The 15757-nt window shown below is 55.7% G+C and overlaps 11 protein-coding genes across 11 annotated transcripts; 9 read left to right on the top strand and 2 right to left on the bottom strand.

Moving 5' to 3' along the window:
* Positions 1-114: 114 nt before the first annotated feature.
* On the top strand, positions 115-1362 carry KL928_003658 (uncharacterized protein; the record flags this gene model as incomplete). Its single annotated transcript, XM_043204269.1, has 1 exon — positions 115-1362. The coding sequence occupies one exon, from the start codon at positions 115-117 to the stop codon at positions 1360-1362; it is 1248 nt and encodes a 415-aa protein (XP_043059100.1).
* Positions 1363-1390: 28 nt separating this feature from the next.
* Positions 1391-1714, bottom strand: KL928_003657 (uncharacterized protein; the record flags this gene model as incomplete). Its single annotated transcript, XM_043204268.1, has 1 exon — positions 1391-1714. The coding sequence occupies one exon, from the start codon at positions 1712-1714 to the stop codon at positions 1391-1393; it is 324 nt and encodes a 107-aa protein (XP_043059099.1).
* A 71-nt stretch (positions 1715-1785) lies between these two features.
* Positions 1786-4758, bottom strand: KL928_003656 (uncharacterized protein; the record flags this gene model as incomplete). Its single annotated transcript, XM_043204267.1, has 1 exon — positions 1786-4758. One exon carries the CDS (start codon positions 4756-4758, stop codon positions 1786-1788), a length of 2973 nt encoding a protein of 990 aa, XP_043059098.1.
* A 56-nt stretch (positions 4759-4814) lies between these two features.
* KL928_003655 (uncharacterized protein) lies at positions 4815-5878 on the top strand (the record flags this gene model as incomplete). Its single annotated transcript, XM_043204266.1, has 2 exons — positions 4815-5261; positions 5348-5878. The coding sequence occupies 2 exons, from the start codon at positions 4815-4817 to the stop codon at positions 5876-5878; spliced, it is 978 nt and encodes a 325-aa protein (XP_043059097.1).
* A 461-nt stretch (positions 5879-6339) lies between these two features.
* KL928_003654 (uncharacterized protein) lies at positions 6340-7884 on the top strand (the record flags this gene model as incomplete). The annotated part of the gene is made up of 2 exons (XM_043204265.1): positions 6340-6353; positions 6681-7884. The coding sequence occupies 2 exons, from the start codon at positions 6340-6342 to the stop codon at positions 7882-7884; spliced, it is 1218 nt and encodes a 405-aa protein (XP_043059096.1).
* A 32-nt stretch (positions 7885-7916) lies between these two features.
* On the top strand, positions 7917-9119 carry KL928_003653 (uncharacterized protein; the record flags this gene model as incomplete). Its single annotated transcript, XM_043204264.1, has 1 exon — positions 7917-9119. The coding sequence occupies one exon, from the start codon at positions 7917-7919 to the stop codon at positions 9117-9119; it is 1203 nt and encodes a 400-aa protein (XP_043059095.1).
* A 62-nt stretch (positions 9120-9181) lies between these two features.
* Positions 9182-10341, top strand: KL928_003652 (uncharacterized protein; the record flags this gene model as incomplete). Its single annotated transcript, XM_043204263.1, has 2 exons — positions 9182-9238; positions 9472-10341. The coding sequence occupies 2 exons, from the start codon at positions 9182-9184 to the stop codon at positions 10339-10341; spliced, it is 927 nt and encodes a 308-aa protein (XP_043059094.1).
* A 395-nt stretch (positions 10342-10736) lies between these two features.
* KL928_003651 (uncharacterized protein) lies at positions 10737-11300 on the top strand (the record flags this gene model as incomplete). The annotated part of the gene is made up of 1 exon (XM_043204262.1): positions 10737-11300. One exon carries the CDS (start codon positions 10737-10739, stop codon positions 11298-11300), a length of 564 nt encoding a protein of 187 aa, XP_043059093.1.
* Positions 11301-11327: 27 nt separating this feature from the next.
* KL928_003650 (uncharacterized protein) lies at positions 11328-13364 on the top strand (the record flags this gene model as incomplete). Its single annotated transcript, XM_043204261.1, has 1 exon — positions 11328-13364. One exon carries the CDS (start codon positions 11328-11330, stop codon positions 13362-13364), a length of 2037 nt encoding a protein of 678 aa, XP_043059092.1.
* A 41-nt stretch (positions 13365-13405) lies between these two features.
* Positions 13406-14086, top strand: KL928_003649 (uncharacterized protein; the record flags this gene model as incomplete). Its single annotated transcript, XM_043204259.1, has 2 exons — positions 13406-13416; positions 13501-14086. The coding sequence occupies 2 exons, from the start codon at positions 13406-13408 to the stop codon at positions 14084-14086; spliced, it is 597 nt and encodes a 198-aa protein (XP_043059091.1).
* A 228-nt stretch (positions 14087-14314) lies between these two features.
* KL928_003648 (uncharacterized protein) lies at positions 14315-15754 on the top strand (the record flags this gene model as incomplete). Its single annotated transcript, XM_043204258.1, has 1 exon — positions 14315-15754. One exon carries the CDS (start codon positions 14315-14317, stop codon positions 15752-15754), a length of 1440 nt encoding a protein of 479 aa, XP_043059090.1.
* Positions 15755-15757: the final 3 nt, after the last annotated feature.

Raw genomic sequence — 15757 nt, 5'->3', positions numbered from 1 at the left:
GCACGCTCGTACCTACCGTTGCCGCCGCCTCGGCCTCGTTCAGTCTTTTGTACGCTTCCGCAAACTCCTCCTTCTCTAACGTCATAAACCGCGAACACGTTTTTTTTTTAATCCATGATTTTTCTCTTGTTTCTTCTGACCCCGTTGGCCTGGGCGCTGTCCTCGGCCCTGGCAGACTCCAGAACGCTCGTGGTGTACGACACAAGACTGCCCGAGTTTGAGTCGCAGTACTCGAAGCTCTTCCAGACGCTCAGGGACAGAGACCTCCAGCCTGAGCTGGCACTGGTGGGTCCCGAGTCTGAGCCTCTCGAGCTGTACAGAAACGGCTACAGACGGTACCAGAACCTGCTGATCCTGCCGACGACCGCCAGGGACCTCGTCGACACCGACATGCTGCTCAAGTTCACCCAGGACGGCGGCGACGTGTTTGTGGTGTCTGACAACACGGGCCTCCAGACCGACGTCGTGCTGTTCCTGAACGAATTGGGCATCTATCCAAGCCCAAAGGGCTACAAATACATTGACCACCACAACGGCGACACGCTGGAAGCGCCAGACGTCCTGAACAAGGTTGTGTTGCACACGGAAAAGCCAGTTGCATACAAAGATGGCTCTGTCGCGTTGCTCTCGAATAACGAGTTTCTGGTGCCTGTTGTGCGCGCTCCGCGCACCTCATACACCTTTAACGTGGACGAGGGCCGTGTCAATGCCGATTCCACGTGGCACTCCGGCTCCCAGGGCTATCTGTTCGTCGGACTGCAGGGCCTGAACAACGCTCGTGTTTTCTGGACCGGCTCGGCAGCCAGCTTCAAAGACGAGTCTTTCAACGAGGAGCTCGTGACAGATTTGATAAACTGGACGTTCCAGATCTCTGGACTCATCAAGGCTACGTCTGTGACACATTACAACGAAAATGGAGATTCCGGATACAAAATCAAAGACACAACAACGTTCGAGATCGGCGTGTCGCAGTGGGACGGCGAAAAATGGGCCCCATTCACAGATTGCCAAGATCTTCAACTGGAGTTCGTTATGCTAGACCCATACTATAGACTCACGCTTGCTCCCAAGCGTGTGGAGAACTCGTCGCAGATCTACGGCACCACGTTCCAGATCCCAGATCAGCACGGCATGTTTACGTACAAGGTGCTCTACCAGCGTGAGGGATACAGCTTCATCGACGAGAGCGTGACCGTTCCTGTGCGCCATCTCGCCAACGACGAGTACCCGCGGTCTTGGGAGATCACCAACTCGTGGGTGTATCTGAGCAGTGCTCTTGCAGTCATGGTGGGGTGGTTTGTTTTCTTGGTGGTGTTTGTCTATTCAGGAAACAAAAAGCTCGGCAAAGAAAAGACAAATTGAGAGGAACTAGCACCTGTATAATACATCTCTAATTTGCCTTGACTATCCTGATATTGTTTTTCTCTTTCCAATCGAGGAACTCTTTCTGCTGTTTCTTGAGCTCCTCGGTCAGCGTAGCCACCGACTTCTTCATGCCGTCGAGGTTCTCCTCCAGAATCTTTGCTGCGTTGCCAGCAACGAGCTCCACAAGCGATCCACCAATCATGCGGTAACACTTGCGATCTGGAGGCGCGTCTTTCAGCGTCGCCAGCACAATTCCGTGCTCGTCGATCTGCGCGTGCAATTGGACGATTTTTGTGTTGAGCGACTCGATCGTCTGCTGAAACTGGTCGTACTTGGCCTGAAGCGACATGGAAAAAATGAAAAAAATGGAAATTTATTCAAATATTATTTAAAATGCATATTTTCTATTTTTCAAATATTCTATGTACATGCTACCACCTGCGCGCATCTATGGCACAGCTCGGCAGAACCCTCCACAGCGTACCGCCAGCAACGAGGACATTTTCCAAGGTCTGTTCTCGCGACTGCAATAGAAACGTCGCCGTCTTTGGTCTCTAGTAAGACGTCCTTTGAGCTTTCTGTATTCAGGTGGAATCTAGACACCATCAAATACTCAGTCATCTGAGACTCATACTTGGAAACAAGAGCACCCAGAGCAGTCTCGGGAGCAACGTCCACATAAATTTCGGTTTCGGAGGCCATTTTCATGGTGTCTGTGCCGCGCAATGCCTTGTCTATTGCAGTCTTGATCTGATGATTCAGTCTCAGCAGCTGGTCCATCTCGGCCTCTAGTTCCGGGTTGAGGTAGTGTTGCGGCACTTCGTACCATCCGCGCACAAACGGCGACCGCAACCCCCCAGTGACCAACTCTGGCGAGTGGTTCCACGCCTCTTGAGTCATAATCGGCATAATAGGAGCCAGCACGCTCGTCAGCACCTTCAGCACCTCCACGAACACCGTCTGTGTGCTGCGTCTTTTCAGGCTATCTGCAAAGTCCGTGTACAAAGGATCCTTGCGGATGTCAAAGTACAGCGCAGAAAGGTCCACGTTGACTAGCTGGTTCATGTCCTTGATAATTTTCGAGTAATTGTGTGCCTCGTAGCACTGACGAGACTTATTCTCAAAGGACGCCAGCCGCGACAAAATGTATCTGTCCATGCTGTCCAGCTGGGCATAGTCAACCGTCTGCTCCATGTCGCCGATGTTTCCAAGCAGGAACCGGAAAGTGAAACGCAGTTTCTTCACCACGTCGGCCACTCTGTTTAGAATAACCGGCCCCACGGCCATATCCGATGTGTAGTCGGCCTGGGCCACCCAGAGACGCAGCCCGTCAATACCCAGCCCAGGCACTTTCTTCGCCTTGTTTCCTTCAACAATATCCACCGGAACAATAGTGTTTCCGAGCGACTTGGACATCTTGTCTCCTTTTTCGTCCAGCGTGAACCCGTGCGTGACAATTTTTCCGTACGGCAACACTGCAGGCTCGCCAGCCGGAGTCGCGCCGATCTTGGTCAGCACGCTCGACTGGAACCAGCCCCGGTGCTGGTCAGAGCCCTCCAGATACACGTCGGCCAGATATCCGCGAGCCACCGCCTGCGGAAGCAGCCCCGTGGACTCCAAGAACTGCTCCACCAGAGTCCAGCTCGAACCGGAGTCGAACCACACGTCCATTGTGTCTGTGCCGCGAACATAGTCGTTTGGATCCACGTTGCACTCGGCCGGGATCCATTTGTCCATCGACGACTCGCCAAACCAGCTCTCGACGTCCTCTGCGGCAATGACCTGCGAGATGCGCTCAATCACCAGGTCGTTGATTAGCGGCTCGCCCGTCTGCTTGTGGTACACCACCGGGATCGGAACGCCCCAGCTGCGCTGTCTGGAAATGCACCACTCGTTCCGCGTGTTGATAAACGAGACCAGCCGGTTCGAGCCGCGCGGCGGCAGGAACTGTACATTTTTACCAAGCAGCTCGGTGGTGACGGCCTTGATCTTGCCCACGTCGATGAACCATTGCGGCGTGGAGCGGATGATAATCGGTTTTTTCGACCGCCAGTCGTATGGGTACGAATGGGTGTAGTTTTGGTCCAGATGGTAGCAGAGCCGTAGCTCCTCTAATTTAGCCACCATTTTCTGTGTGCCTTCGCCGAGAACTCGCAGACCAACAAACTCCTGCAGGTCGTTGTCCGGCAGCTCGCTCGTGTACTTTCCGTACTCGTTGACGGGGGAGTACGGCTGGATATTGTGTTTTAGACACACAAAGTAGTCGTCCTGTCCGTGGCCGGGAGCCGTGTGAACTAGACCGGTACCGGCAGAGTCTGTCACGTGGTCTCCATGCAGAATGGGAAGGCTCGTGTCCTGGCTGCTACCATAGAGCAGCGGATTCCGGTAGCGGCAATGGAGCAGTTCTGAGCCGGGAATCTGCACGCCAGTCTCCCGCAGTTCTGGATCGACCTTCCTCAGCGAATCGACCAGTTTCTGCCCCACAATCAGCCGCTCGCCCCTTGATTCCACGGTCGTGTACGCCATGTTCTCGTTGACGGAGATCGCCCGGTTCGCGGCTAACGTCCATGGCGTCGACGTCCATATGAGCGCGTACACGGGCTCGGGGCCCAACGCCGCTGGTGGCTGCTCCAACGGGAACTTGACGTACACCGCGGTCGAGCGGTGCGCCGTGTTGTACTCGAGTTCTCCCTCGGCCAGGGCCGTGGCGTTCTCGCACCCCCAGTAGACCGGCTTTTCCTGTCTTTTGATGAGATTGTTGTCGAACAGCCGTTTGAACACACGCAGCTGCCGCGCAACAAAGTCCTTGTCTAGCGTTCTGTAGGGATTAGCAAAGTCTCCCATGATGCCCATGCGCTGGAATTGGTCCGATTGGGACTGCTGTGTCGAGAGAGCATGCTTTTTGCACAGCTCGATGATCTCCAGCGGTTTCAGCTTGGAGTCGAGCGCGGCCAGCTCGGCCTCGAGCTCTGCATTCGGCCCAGTCTTGAGCTTTCGTTTGATCTCCTTCTTGCGCGTCTTTTTGTGCTGCGCGATCTGTTCCAATGCCTTCAGTTCGATCGGCAGCCCGTGGCAGTCCCAGCCGGGACGATAGTGCACTTTCTTGCCGTTCAGAAGCTCAAATCGCACAATTATATCCTTGAGAATTTTGTTCAGAGCATGGCCAATGTGCAGGTCGCCATTGGCATAGGGAGGGCCGTCGTGCAAAATAAATAGCTCTTGTATACTTTTCACCTCGCGACGGTTATTCCAATCGTACAGTTCCGTGGTGACCTGCGGCAGCAGCTGTGTCTGCACCGCGTCCTGGTCGGTGCGGCCGGGAAATTTCGTCTGGGGCAGCCGAATCGTGGCCGAGAACGACGACTTCTGGCGGACAAAAACCCGCTGGAGCATTAGGTTTATTTTATTTATATTTTTTTTGTTCTATTTTATTTATATTTTTTCGCTCAATGTCCGCAATCGACTCTTCTTCTGTGAGCCCCGTGGGCTCGCCGCCGGAGTTCCGCATCCACAACAGAAGAGGCTCGCTGCTGGACGTTGGGGGCGAGAACTCGATCAACAATTTCGCCTTTGCCGTCCGCCGCTCAGTCAACTATCTCTCCTCGTCAGTAGGGTCTCGGACGACGCTCGACCCCGAGTGTGCGGTGCCCGGGAGCCCGCGAGTGACGCCGCAATTGCCGCCCGAGGAGCACACACCGCTGCTGGAGCCACCGAAGGACGACGTTTCTGAGATCGTTATCTCGCTCAAGAGCACCCCCGTGCAGACGGTTTTCAACTCCATCAACGTCCTGATCGGCCTAGGCATTCTGTCTATCCCGCTGGCATTCCGGCTGGCCGGCTGGGTGATGGGCACGGCGATACTGACGCTCGCGGCGCTCTCAACACGATACACGGCCGTGCTGCTCGGCCGGATCCAGTCGCGCAACCAGTCGCTGAAAACGTACCACGACATCGCGCAGCAGGCGTTCGGCGCGCGCGCCAGCGTGCTGGTGTTTGTCGTGTTCGCACTGGACCTGTACGGCGCGAGCGTGACGATGGTGATCCTGTTTGCGGACTCATTCAACGCCATTTTCCAGGGCCTCTCGCCGGCGTTCTTCAAGACCGTGCTGTGCACAGGGCTGGTGCTGCTGAACGCGCTGCCGCTGCGAATACTGTCCTTTCTGAGTTTTGCCGGCATCGTGTGCACCACGGCGACTTTCTGCGTGGTGCTGGTGTCTGGGCTGATCCACCGCACGTCTCCCGGCTCGCTGCTCCACCCAGCACCGACAAACCTCTGGCCGGCGTCCCTGCTGGACCTGTGTTTCAGTCTCGGCCTGTTTCTCGCGCCCTGGGGCGGCCACGCCGCGTTCCCAGAGGTGTACGCCGACCAGAAACGGCCCGAGAAATACACCGCGTGCATGTCGACGGCGTTCTTGTTCAGCTACTCGATGGACCTCGCCACCGGCGTCGTCGGGTTCCTCATGTTTGGGCAAACCGTGCAGGACGAGGTGACAAAAAACATCCTGCTCAATAAAGCGTACCCGGCCTGGATTCCGACGACGATCGTCGTTCTGATGGGCATCTTGCCGCTCTCAAAGCTGCCGCTCGTGTGCCGGCCCATTCTGTCGGCGCTGGACAGCCGGCTGCCCCCGCTGGCCGCCAGACTCGCCGTCAGCAGCGTGCTGCTCGTGTCGTCGCTGCTAATCACGAATTTCGGCAAAATCATGTCGCTGCTCGGCTCCGCCATCTGCTTCACCGTCTGCATCACGCTGCCCCTGCTGTTCTACCTGCGGCTCTACCACAGCGAGCTCACCCCGCCCACACGGCTCCTGCTCGCCCTCATGGCCCTCGTGAGCCTGCTCCTCACCGTCGCCGGGTCGATCGCCGTGCTCCTGGTGTGAGGTGTAGAGGGATCGCACCCACCCTCAAATCTTCCCTGTACATTAAAATAGGTATCCCCCAATGTATACGCTTATTTCTGACCACGACGAGGGAATGGCCACTATCTGGTGAGTTTCCGTAAAGTTCCGCTAACATCAGGCTCCTGGCCACGCTGGGCTCCCGCACAGCCCACTCGCGGCTGACACGGCGCAGAATCGAGCAGGTCTCGATCCCTGCCGCGTGCCGGGCCATCGCGAGCCCGCTGTTCGACGCGCCGCTGCGCCAGACGTCCGGTCTGCTGTACGGCGTGACCCTTGTGTACAAGCAGAAGACCGAATACTCGTTCCGTACGTGTTTTTCGTTGGTTACTGACATTTAGGGGAGACGCATGCTATGAGGACCCAGGTCGCGCGGGACCTGATTGCGGGGCGTCGGGCGGCCGTGAGCGAGCTCAGCGCGGCAATCGAGGCTGCCGTGCACACGCGGCCGGTCAACGTGCTGCGCGACGACCCAAATTTCGACATCGACGTGGGCATGCTGTCGGAGCTGGACTTGGAGCCGACAGACCCCCACGTAGTGGCGCAGCAGCGGGAAATCCGCGAGTTCGACATGCAGCACGCGCTCGTGGCTGAGTCGTCGGTCTCAGACACGTCGAGCACGGTGTTCACGCGCGACTCTGCGCACACGGCCGCGACGGCGTTCAGCGGCGGCGTGCGCTCGCCGCTGGGCTCTGCCGCGTCGATCGGCCCGCTCGACGACATCATGAACCAAAGCCTTGGCCAGCTGGAGTTCTCGTTCGACGAGCACGGCAACGTGGTCGCCAATGCGGCGGGCGACGGCGTCGGCGACGTGCTGGACGTCGACCTCGATTTCGACTTCGAGGGGCCCGTTTTGCCCGAGCAGCCCCAACACCCGGACAGAGACGTGTCCGTGGTGGACCTAGAGACGTCCAAACGGCCGCGCAGCGATGCCGGACGGCTCAAATTGCGCAGACTTGTTTGCGACGCTGAGATCTCGATTTCCACCGCCAAGATGAAGGAGGACCGCGAGCGGTACTCGGAGCTGATGCTTGCCGGCCGCAGTCTGCCGTCTGTATCGTATATGGATCTTGTTGATGCAGAGTTGCAAAAAGTGCCGCCGTTCATGCGATCGCTGCTGCATCCAGCAACTGCCACCAACACGTCGCGCCGCTACAGCCGCGCCTCGAGCGTGTCGTCCATTGAAGAGGCGCGGCGTGCGCTGTCAGGCCAGTCGTCGCGCAGAGGAAGCATCTCGAGCGCACATATTCGGTTCGAAGAGCCGGTCCAGGAGATGAGCCCCGTGGCGTTCGAGAACGACGACGCGATGCTCGATATCACTTTTGGCGATGCGTCCGACTCAGGCGGCAAAACCCGTCTGCACAGGTTCTATGAGTCGCTGGTGGAGGAGTGTCGCGCACACGGTCGCGGGCTGGACGAGAGCGAGCGGTCTGATCTGATGCAGATCAGTTTTGACGCGCTGGCGGGCCCGTGCGCGAGAAAAGCCGCTGTTCAGCAGTTCAGCTACCTTCTCGAACTCTGCTCGAGCAGTATGGTATATTTGGAGCCAATTGGCACGAACGTGCGGTCCAAATGGGAGCTGCTTCAGCCGGAAAATATCAACATCGTTGCACAGGTTTGAAAAATCATTTTTATCTTTTATTTTTAATTCTCATGTCTCTCCCAGACTACGAGCCGTCAAGCTGGACTACGTCCTCAAACGAGGCGCTCAACGTGTCGCTAGCGGAGCCAGAGGGTGCGTTCACGTTCAATCCCACGTTCACATACCCGATCTTTGGGGACTCCGAACAGATCTTTGGGTACAAAGGCCTGCGGATCGACCTTGCCTTTGACTGCCGGTCGATGTTCCCATTTCTCGGCGTCAAGTACGAGTCTAAACTGTCTGAAGACGTGAAGGACGTCGAGAAGACGCTGCTGGAGTTTCTTCCCGAGGAAACGGTAGTCAAGGACGAGGCATTGTGGCTAAACAAGACTGAACAGGAAAATTTCGAAATCCCTGGCAAGCCCGTGTACACGTACCAAATCGACGGCGAAACATACAAGATCTTCAAGTTCAAGCTCAGCGACCCCAGTGGGCTGAAATTGCACCTGCGAATCCAAATCTTCGTCCTGCTGTTCATCGAGGCTGGCTCCTACATCGACAGCACCGACAACGTCTGGGAGATCTACGCGATTTACAAGTGTCCGGAGGGTAAAAAAGAGTCCTTTGTCGGGTTCAGCACAGCCTATTCCCACTGGAAACATCCGGGATCGGCAGTCCACGACGCATCAGAGACTCTCGAGTTGCAATTCCGCAAGAAAATCAGCCAGTTTATCGTGCTTCCTCCGTACCAATCCAATGGCCACGGAAAAAACCTATACAATTGCATGGTGGACGAGTGGCTCGCAGACGACAAGGTCAAGGAAATCACCGTGGAGGATCCGAGCGAGGCGTTTGACGACCTGCGCGACCGCTGTGACCTGCAGCGACTGAACAGGACAGACTTTCTTCACGGTGTCAAGCTGCCAATCGAGGAGTCCTGGATTGAGAAACAGGTTGCTGTGCACAAAATGGACCGCAGACAGTTCGAGAGATGCGTAGAAATGACTTTGTTGTGGATGTTGCAGAACAAAAAGGGCGGTGTTGAGAACCTGAGCGAAAAGAACATGCGTTTGCAGATCAAGAAGAGACTGTATTTGAAGAACAGAGACGCTTTGAGCGAGCTGGAAAAGGCAGACAAGATGGACAAACTGCAGACGGCGTACGAGCGGCTGCGTGAGGACTACGAGCGGATTTTGGAGAAGGCTGGTCTTGCGACAGGCGTCAAGAGAGAGCAGTTGCACGAGTTGCCCGATGCAAAGCGTGCAAGGGTGTGAGCATTTCGCTTCCTCCGGGCCCTTTTTTTCTGAGATTTGGTGTTTGAGTCAGCAATTACGTTATGCCGTGCGCTCCCAATATGGAAGCCACGATATTCCCAAACAAGAAGCGAAAATTTGTGGGACACTGCCACAGCAAGAGTGTTGCGCCCTTTTAGCCCAATCCGGAATAATATGGTCGCATAAGGAAATCAACACCTGAAATTATACTTACTTGCTAGAGTTGATAAAGAACTTAATTTCCAAAGGTATTTGAACTCATCGCTATTGCAATGCACAGAACCTATTCTTTGAGATCTTCCAGAGCCCCAACGGCCTCCCAGTTGGCTACCCCGCCACCTCCACCTTCGAGCACCAAGTAAGTTGTCCGCACGCGTTTTTTCCAGCTAACCAGTTTAGGGGTAAATTCTTTGGTACCACCTCCATTGCTTCCTCCATCAGAAAGTCTGCTGCTGGATCGTTTGGTCCAGAGCTTTCAAAGAAGCTATCTCAATTGATCAAGATTGAGAAGAACTTTGAGAGAAGCGTCGAGCTTGTCGCCAGAGAGAGAAGAGTCGTTGCTAAGCAGCTCTCGCTCTGGGGAGAGGAGAATGACGACGACGTTTCCGACGTCACCGACAAGCTGGGTGTTCTGATCTACGAGATCGGTGAGCTGGAAGACCAGTTTATCGACAAGTACGACCTGTACAGAATCACCCTCAAGAGCATCAGAAACATTGAGGCCTCTGTTCAGCCTTCGAGAGACCGGAAACAGAAGATCACCGACGAGATTGCCCACCTCAAGTACAAGGACCCACAGTCTCCTAAGATCCCAATTTTGGAGCAAGAACTCGTCAGAGCTGAGGCCGAGTCGCTTGTTGCTGAGGCCCAATTGTCCAACATCACCAGAGAGAAACTGAAGGCCTCTTTCCTGTACCAGTTTGACGCGTTGAGAGAGCTTTCCGAGAAACTTGCTCTTATTGCCGGCTACGGAAAGGCTCTGCTTGAGCTGTTAGACGACTCTCCGGTGACTCCAGGTGAGACCAGACCTGCCTATGACGGCTACGAGGCATCCAAGCAGATCATCATCGATGCTGAGAACGCTCTTGCCTCGTGGACACTGGACAACTCCTACGTCAAGGAGCCTGCACTTTCTCTGCACCAGACTGTCGACGATGTGTACGAGGAGCACCAGGCCGAGGACGCCGAGGCTCAATGGGCCGAGCACGAGAACCAGCAGTAAGTTTGCTATGTAGTACTAAATGTTCATTACGTGTAAAGCAAAAAAAGGCGGTCGTATCCTGTAGAGAAGAAGGGCGCGCGCTGCATGGAAGGTTTTGCACAGTTGGGCAGGGAAAAAAAAAAAAAAAATGGTTCCTAGCAGGATCGAACTGCTGATCCCCGCGTTATTAGCACGATGCCTTAACCAACTGGGCCAAGGAACCTGGAACGAAAAAGTGGGGGCGTCTCGCCCACATACTCTCGCTCCGCCACCTGCAGGTCATCGGCGTTTGCTGCGCCAGAGAACGTGAAACACGTAGCCACAGCCAAAAACGGTAACCCGAAGAGTTTCATCTGGAACTGATCCCAGTATAAATAGAACACGTCTGCCTTTGATCTGGTTTCCAATTAACGATCATGTCTGCTAACGAATTTTACTCTTCAGGCCAACAAGGCGAATACCAACAACCGCAACAACAAGGCCAGCAACAACAGGTTGCCGGGGAAGGCGAGAGAGGCCTTCTCTCGACTGTTGTGGGTGGCGCTGCTGGAGCCTACGGAGGTTCGAAGCTGAGTGGCTCGCACTCCAAGCTGGGTGGCATTGCCGGCGGTCTGCTCGGAGCAGTCGCTGCCAACAAGATCGAGGACAAAGTTGAGCAGAAGTGGGAGCACCACCAGGGTGGCTATGGTGGCCAGCACCACGGGGGCCAGGGCGGTCCAGGCGGTCCAGGTGGCCCAGGGGGGCCAGGGGGCTACGGTGAGCAGAGAGGCGGCTTTGGCGGACCCCAGGGTCCTCCACACGGAGGTCCCCAGGGCGGCTTTGGAGGACCCCAGGGTGGATTTGGAGGGCCTCAGGGCGGCCCTCAGGGCGGATTCGGGGGGCCTCAGGGCGGTTTCGGTGGCCCACAAGGAGGCCCACAAGGCGGCTTCGGGGGCCCGCAAGGCGGCTACGGCGGCCCAGGCCGCCAGGGCGGCTGGTAAATAGCGAGCAGTAGGTAGCGATTCGAAATGCACATTTACCCGGCCCATGAAAAATTGTGTCCTGCTAAAGCATTCTTTGTGTTAAGCATGAGTTATATTGCGGGCGAGAACGTGCACTTTGACTACGAAGGGCACTCGGTCCGCATGAAACCGCAAGCGAGAACCCATGCTGGCGCAAAAGTGAAGGTCCAGGTCCAGCTCAACAACGAGAAAGACGAGTATCCGGAGTCGAGGGTTATCAAGATAGGCGAGAACGGCGACGTTGTGGTGAGCGAGCTGAGCGAGCTGAGCTCGGCGGACGCGCACAGCCACTCCGAGCACAGCGACGACGAGTACTGCCACTCGTGCGACCACGACAACTGCTCCGAGCACTTTGAGGACTACGACGAGGACTACGACGAGTGCGTGCACCACCGGCCGCCCACGGCACACGAAAAGATGTACTGGAGCAGCACGCTGCCGAGCGTGGAGGAGCGCGAGCAGGTGCGGCAATTCTGGACGCAGCTGGACGCGCAGAAGCGCCGCGATCTGCTCAACGTCGAGTACAGCGAGGTGTACAAGGTTGTGCACGAGAACCCGCCCGGGTGCAACTGCCAGGGCTGCAGCGGGCCGAAAAAGGCGTTTGAGCGCGACCTGGAGAAGCTGTACCACGCGATGCGCATGACTGCGAACGAGGATCTCGAGCTGAGCTCTGCGCTCGTGCACGAGATGCTGGGGCTCGAGGACCCGAAGCCGGCGCCCACGACGATCCAGGACATCGGCCGTGTGGCGGACGACATCCTGAACAACAACGGCAGCTCGTTCATCGACCTGGTGGAGCAGCTGGACGAGGAGCGCGGCGCGCGACCCGACGACGGCGACGGCGACGACGAATACGACTACGAGGAGGAGTACGAGCTCGAGAGCGAGCGGCAGCGCAAGCAGCTGCACAACGCGTACCGGTATCTGCAGGTGGTGATTGCGCGGATCATCAGCGGGCGGCTGGTGGCTGCGTACAAGGAGAAGGTGGCCGAGGACAGCACGCGGCAGCTGATCGAGGAGCTGGAGGCAGAGGAGCGCCGCAAGAAGGAGAAGGAGGAGAAGGAGCGCCGCAAGAAGGAGAAGCTCAAGGAGAAGAAGCGGCTGCAGCAGCTGGCGAAGGAGGAGGAGCGCCGCAAGCGCGAGGAGGACAAGCTCGAGCAGGAACGCATACACCAGGAGGAGATGCGGCGCAAGACGGAGGAGGGCCGCCGGCGCAAGGAGGAAGAGCGACGCAGGCGCGAGGAAGAGCAGCGGCGGCGCGAGGAGGAGCAGCGGCGGCGGCGCGAGGAGAAGCAGCGCAAGGAGGAGGAGAAGCGTCGCGAGAAGGAGCGGCAGGAGCGCGAGGCCAGCGTGGACGGGGCCGAGAACGGCAGCGCTCCGGCGCCGACAAACGGCTCTCACGAGCCGGCAAACGGCGCCGTCTCCGCCGCCCCCGTGCAGTACTCCGCCGAACAGCTCAGCCAGCTGCTCTCCAAACTCAACATCCCTGTCGAGAAGCCGGCCCGCGAGCCAGTGCCCGCCACACCGCCGTCCCAGAACCCGCCTCACAGCCTGTTCGACTTCCCGCAACCGCAGCTGCCCCCCCTCGAGGTGCCGCAGCTGTCCTCGCTGGACCTGTTCCCAGACCCGCTCACACAGCTCAAGCAGCCGTTCCCGTCCATCAGCAGCTCCATCTGGGACCTGCCAGCGTCGCAAAAGTCCATCTGGGGCACCTCCTCCATCTGGTCCAAACCGTCTGCGCTATCGCCCGCACAGATCGAGGCAGTGCAGATCGAAACGATCAAGGCAACTGCAACGCTGGTTGCAGATAACCAGTGTTATCCGGCAAATTTACTCTATGCATGCACCCGTCAGGCAATGCTGTCCCTGTACGGCCTGGACCTGACAATGGATCAATTCGCAGACAGTCTGGCGTCAAAGGTGAGCCAGAAGCTGGGCGTCGCGTTCGAAGTCATCTACGACGAACTGGCAACGCCCGCGTTGGTGAAAGTGTCGCCCGTCCCGACGGGCGCGAGCTTAAATACGTGGAATATCGGGTTTTAAAGCTCATTATTTAAGCAGCCTGTATCTAACCATTTTCTGACATGCTGGCCTGGTCTCTTGGAAAAAATAATTTTTTTTTTCCAAATTTCAATGTCTAGTTTTATGGACAACTCTCATAATTGACCAATTTCCGTAGTCCAATGTCTCAGAACGTCATCAAGCGGAAAATCGTCATTGTGGGAGACGGTGCTTGCGGAAAGACATCGCTCCTGTACGTGTTCACCCTTGGGGAATTCCCCACAGAGTATCACCCAACGGTGTTTGAAAACTACGCAACAGATTGCAGAGTCGACGGAAAGCCCGTGCGCTTGGCCTTGTGGGATACCGCAGGCCAGGAGGAGTACGAACGGCTTCGACCACTGTCATACTCCAAGGCCCACATCATTCTGATTGGGTTTGCCTTGAACGCTCCCGATTCTCTAGATAACGCAGGCATGAAATGGGCCCAGGAGGTGAAAACATACTGTCCGAACGCGCCGCTCATACTGGTCGGGCTGAAAAAGGACCTTAGACCCGAAGACGATGGCACAGACGAATACTATGACCAGAAATACGTCCGAAAAGAAAAGGCCGAACAGGTGGCTCGTCTCATCGGCGCCCGAAAATACGTCGAGTGCTCCTCGCTGACGGGGGAGGCCGTGGACGACGTCTTTGAGATCGCTACCCGTGCCAGTCTCTTGCTCAAAGAGACTTCAGCCTCCGGCTGCTGTACCATCACTTAATTTGCTCGGATTTTCCGACATTTCGCTCCTTATACGCCAATCCAAATTCGCTCGTTTATTGTCATGTTGCGCCCATGACCCCTGTTACCCAAGTCTTAGCTCATTTCACCCGATATCATCAGTCGTTGCCGTCTAATAGCCGGCCCACCTGGTACCCAACTCTTAGGTCTAAGGTGTAGACCGGTGTTTTAAATAGTCCATGTCTAATAACAATTATTTTCAACCTTGATGATATCCACTTTTGGTTCCATCAGAAGACACTTTTCGTCAGTAGCCCTGCCCACGGTCTATGCACTGTCTACGTATCCCGCAAGATCGGCCATAGCTGTCGTCCGAATCACTGGCCCGTCCTCGGCATCGATATATCGAGCTCTAACTGCCAGAGAGCAGCCCAGACCACGAATAGCCACCCTCGCCAAGCTCTACCACCCTAAATCCAAAGTTATTCTTGATGAGGCCATAGCTCTGTATTTTAAAGGCCCAAACTCGTATACCGGAGAAGATATGCTCGAGCTTCATCTCCATGGCGGTACCGCAGTGGTGAAGTGCATAATGGAAAGCCTGGAGTTGTTGCACACGCCTGCGAATCCTATAAGGCCAGCAGAGCCTGGAGACTTCTCCAAGAAGGCGTTCCAGAACGGCAAAATGGATCTCACACAGGTCGAGGGCATTAACGATCTGATCCACGCAGAAACTGAACGACAGAGAGTTCTCTCTCTGGCATCCATGAAGGGAGAAACCAAAGAGCTGTTCCACCATTGGAGAGAGCAAATCTTGAGCACATACGCCCTCATCACGACACTGATAGATTTTGGTGAAGAGCATGACATTGAAGAAATTGGCCAATTGTTCGAGAGAGCTGAGTCGGAAATCAGAATTCTTGAGATGGACGTGAAGCGGTACCTGGAAAGAGTCCAGCGATCACAGACATTGATGGACGGATTCAAGATAACGCTGTCTGGCCCTCCGAATGCTGGAAAATCGTCTCTTTTGAATATTATCGCCAATGAAGACCGGGCCATTGTGAGCGAGATAGAAGGCACGACGAGAGACTCCATCGAAGTTCCTCTAGACATCAGTGGGTACAAAGTCGTGATTGGCGATACGGCAGGAATTAGAGACGCCGAAAACCAAATCGAACAAGAAGGGATTAGAAGAGCAAAGATGAAGACTTCAGAGGCAGACTTGAACTTGGTTCTTCTCCCGTGCAACCCTTTTGAGTTGGGTGATGCAATGAAGGATCACATTGGCTCATGTGATAAAGAAAAACTAGTGATAATCTTGAACAAAAGTGATCTGGTTACCCCTGACCAGGTCGGAAGCTTGGTAGCGCAACTCGAAAAAGAGTTCGAACCAAAGGAGATCAAAGTCATAAGTTGTCGTAACAAAGAGGGTATACAGGATCTTCTGAATGCTATAACTCAGATGCTTGATAGTTGGACCCAGGACGAGCCGATATTCGTTTCTAACAGAGTTCAAAACATTATTCAGCACGATTTGCTCCTTGGGTTTGAGGAATTTTACATGCATTCTAAATCCAACGACGTGGTGCTTGCCGCTGAGGCGCTCAAAATCAGTATGGAGGGTATTGGCAAAATCACCGGTGAGGCTATTGGAGTGGAAGAGATCTTGGGATCGATCTTTGCGAATTTCTGCATAGGCAAATAGTCA

Source organism: Ogataea angusta, assembly GCF_019207475.1.
Source record: "Ogataea angusta isolate 61-244 chromosome Unknown 61-244_NODE_7_length_650817_cov_90.064852, whole genome shotgun sequence".
In the NCBI taxonomy this organism is placed as follows: Eukaryota; Fungi; Ascomycota; class Pichiomycetes; order Pichiales; family Pichiaceae; genus Ogataea; species Ogataea angusta.
The sequence above is the reverse complement of the archived record's forward strand: the minus strand, read 5'-3'. Positions and strand labels throughout refer to the sequence as shown.